This window comes from Onychostruthus taczanowskii, unplaced genomic scaffold (genome assembly GCF_017590055.1).
Source record: "Onychostruthus taczanowskii isolate IOZ18803 unplaced genomic scaffold, ASM1759005v1 scaffold1216, whole genome shotgun sequence".
In the NCBI taxonomy this organism is placed as follows: Eukaryota; Metazoa; Chordata; class Aves; order Passeriformes; family Passeridae; genus Onychostruthus; species Onychostruthus taczanowskii.
Genome location: NW_024498370.1, coordinates 3,153 through 3,782, shown reverse-complemented (window position 1 = coordinate 3,782; position 630 = coordinate 3,153). Strand labels below are relative to the sequence as shown.

Genomic DNA, 630 nt, shown 5'->3' with positions numbered 1-630 from the left:
TCGGCACTGGGGGGTCCAGGATTGGGGGTTCCGGGACCGGAGGTCGGGATTTGGGGGATCCCGGGTCTGGGAGAGGCCAGGACCGGGATTGGGGGCCGGGATTGGGGAGGGGGGTCTGGAACCGGGGTGGAAATGGGTCTGGGGTCCGGCACCGGGGGGTGTCTGCGACTGGGGGTTCCGGGACCGGGAAGTTCGGGAATGGGGGGTGCGGGACCGGGATTGCGGGTCCGGGACCGGGAAATTCGGGACTGGGGGGTGCGGGACCGGGATTGGGGGGTCCGGGACCGGGACTGGGGGGTCCGGGACCGGGAGGTTCGGGATTGTGGGGTCCGGGACCGGGAGGTTCGGGATTGTGGGGTCCGGGACCGGGATTGGGGTCCGGGACCGGGAGGTTCGGGACTGCGGGGTCCGGGACCGGCGGTGTCTGGAACCGGGAGTGTCCGGGCCGGGAAGGTTCGGAACCGGCTCGGGGTTTCGGAACTGCGAGGGCCCAGACCCGGGGGGTCGGGCCCGGGGGTGTCACGGGCGGGGGGCACCGGAACCGTTCGGGCCGGCAGGGCCCGGGGCTCCGCTCCGGTTCGGGGTTCGGGGTCCGGACCGGGCGGGCCGGTACCGGTGGTCCTGCACGCG

At 74.1% G+C, this 630-nt stretch overlaps 1 protein-coding gene across 1 annotated transcript in view; it reads left to right on the top strand.

The window, feature by feature from the left end:
* Positions 1–342: 342 nt before the first annotated feature.
* Positions 343–630, top strand: part of LOC121331495 (myotonin-protein kinase-like) — a gene marked incomplete at both ends in the record, with an annotated part of 2,969 nt that continues 2,681 nt past the window's right edge. Inside the window, one exon of the mRNA XM_041395952.1 lies at positions 343–453. Within this exon, the coding sequence (XP_041251886.1) occupies positions 343–453 (111 nt within the window). The remainder of the gene's footprint in view (positions 454–630) is intronic.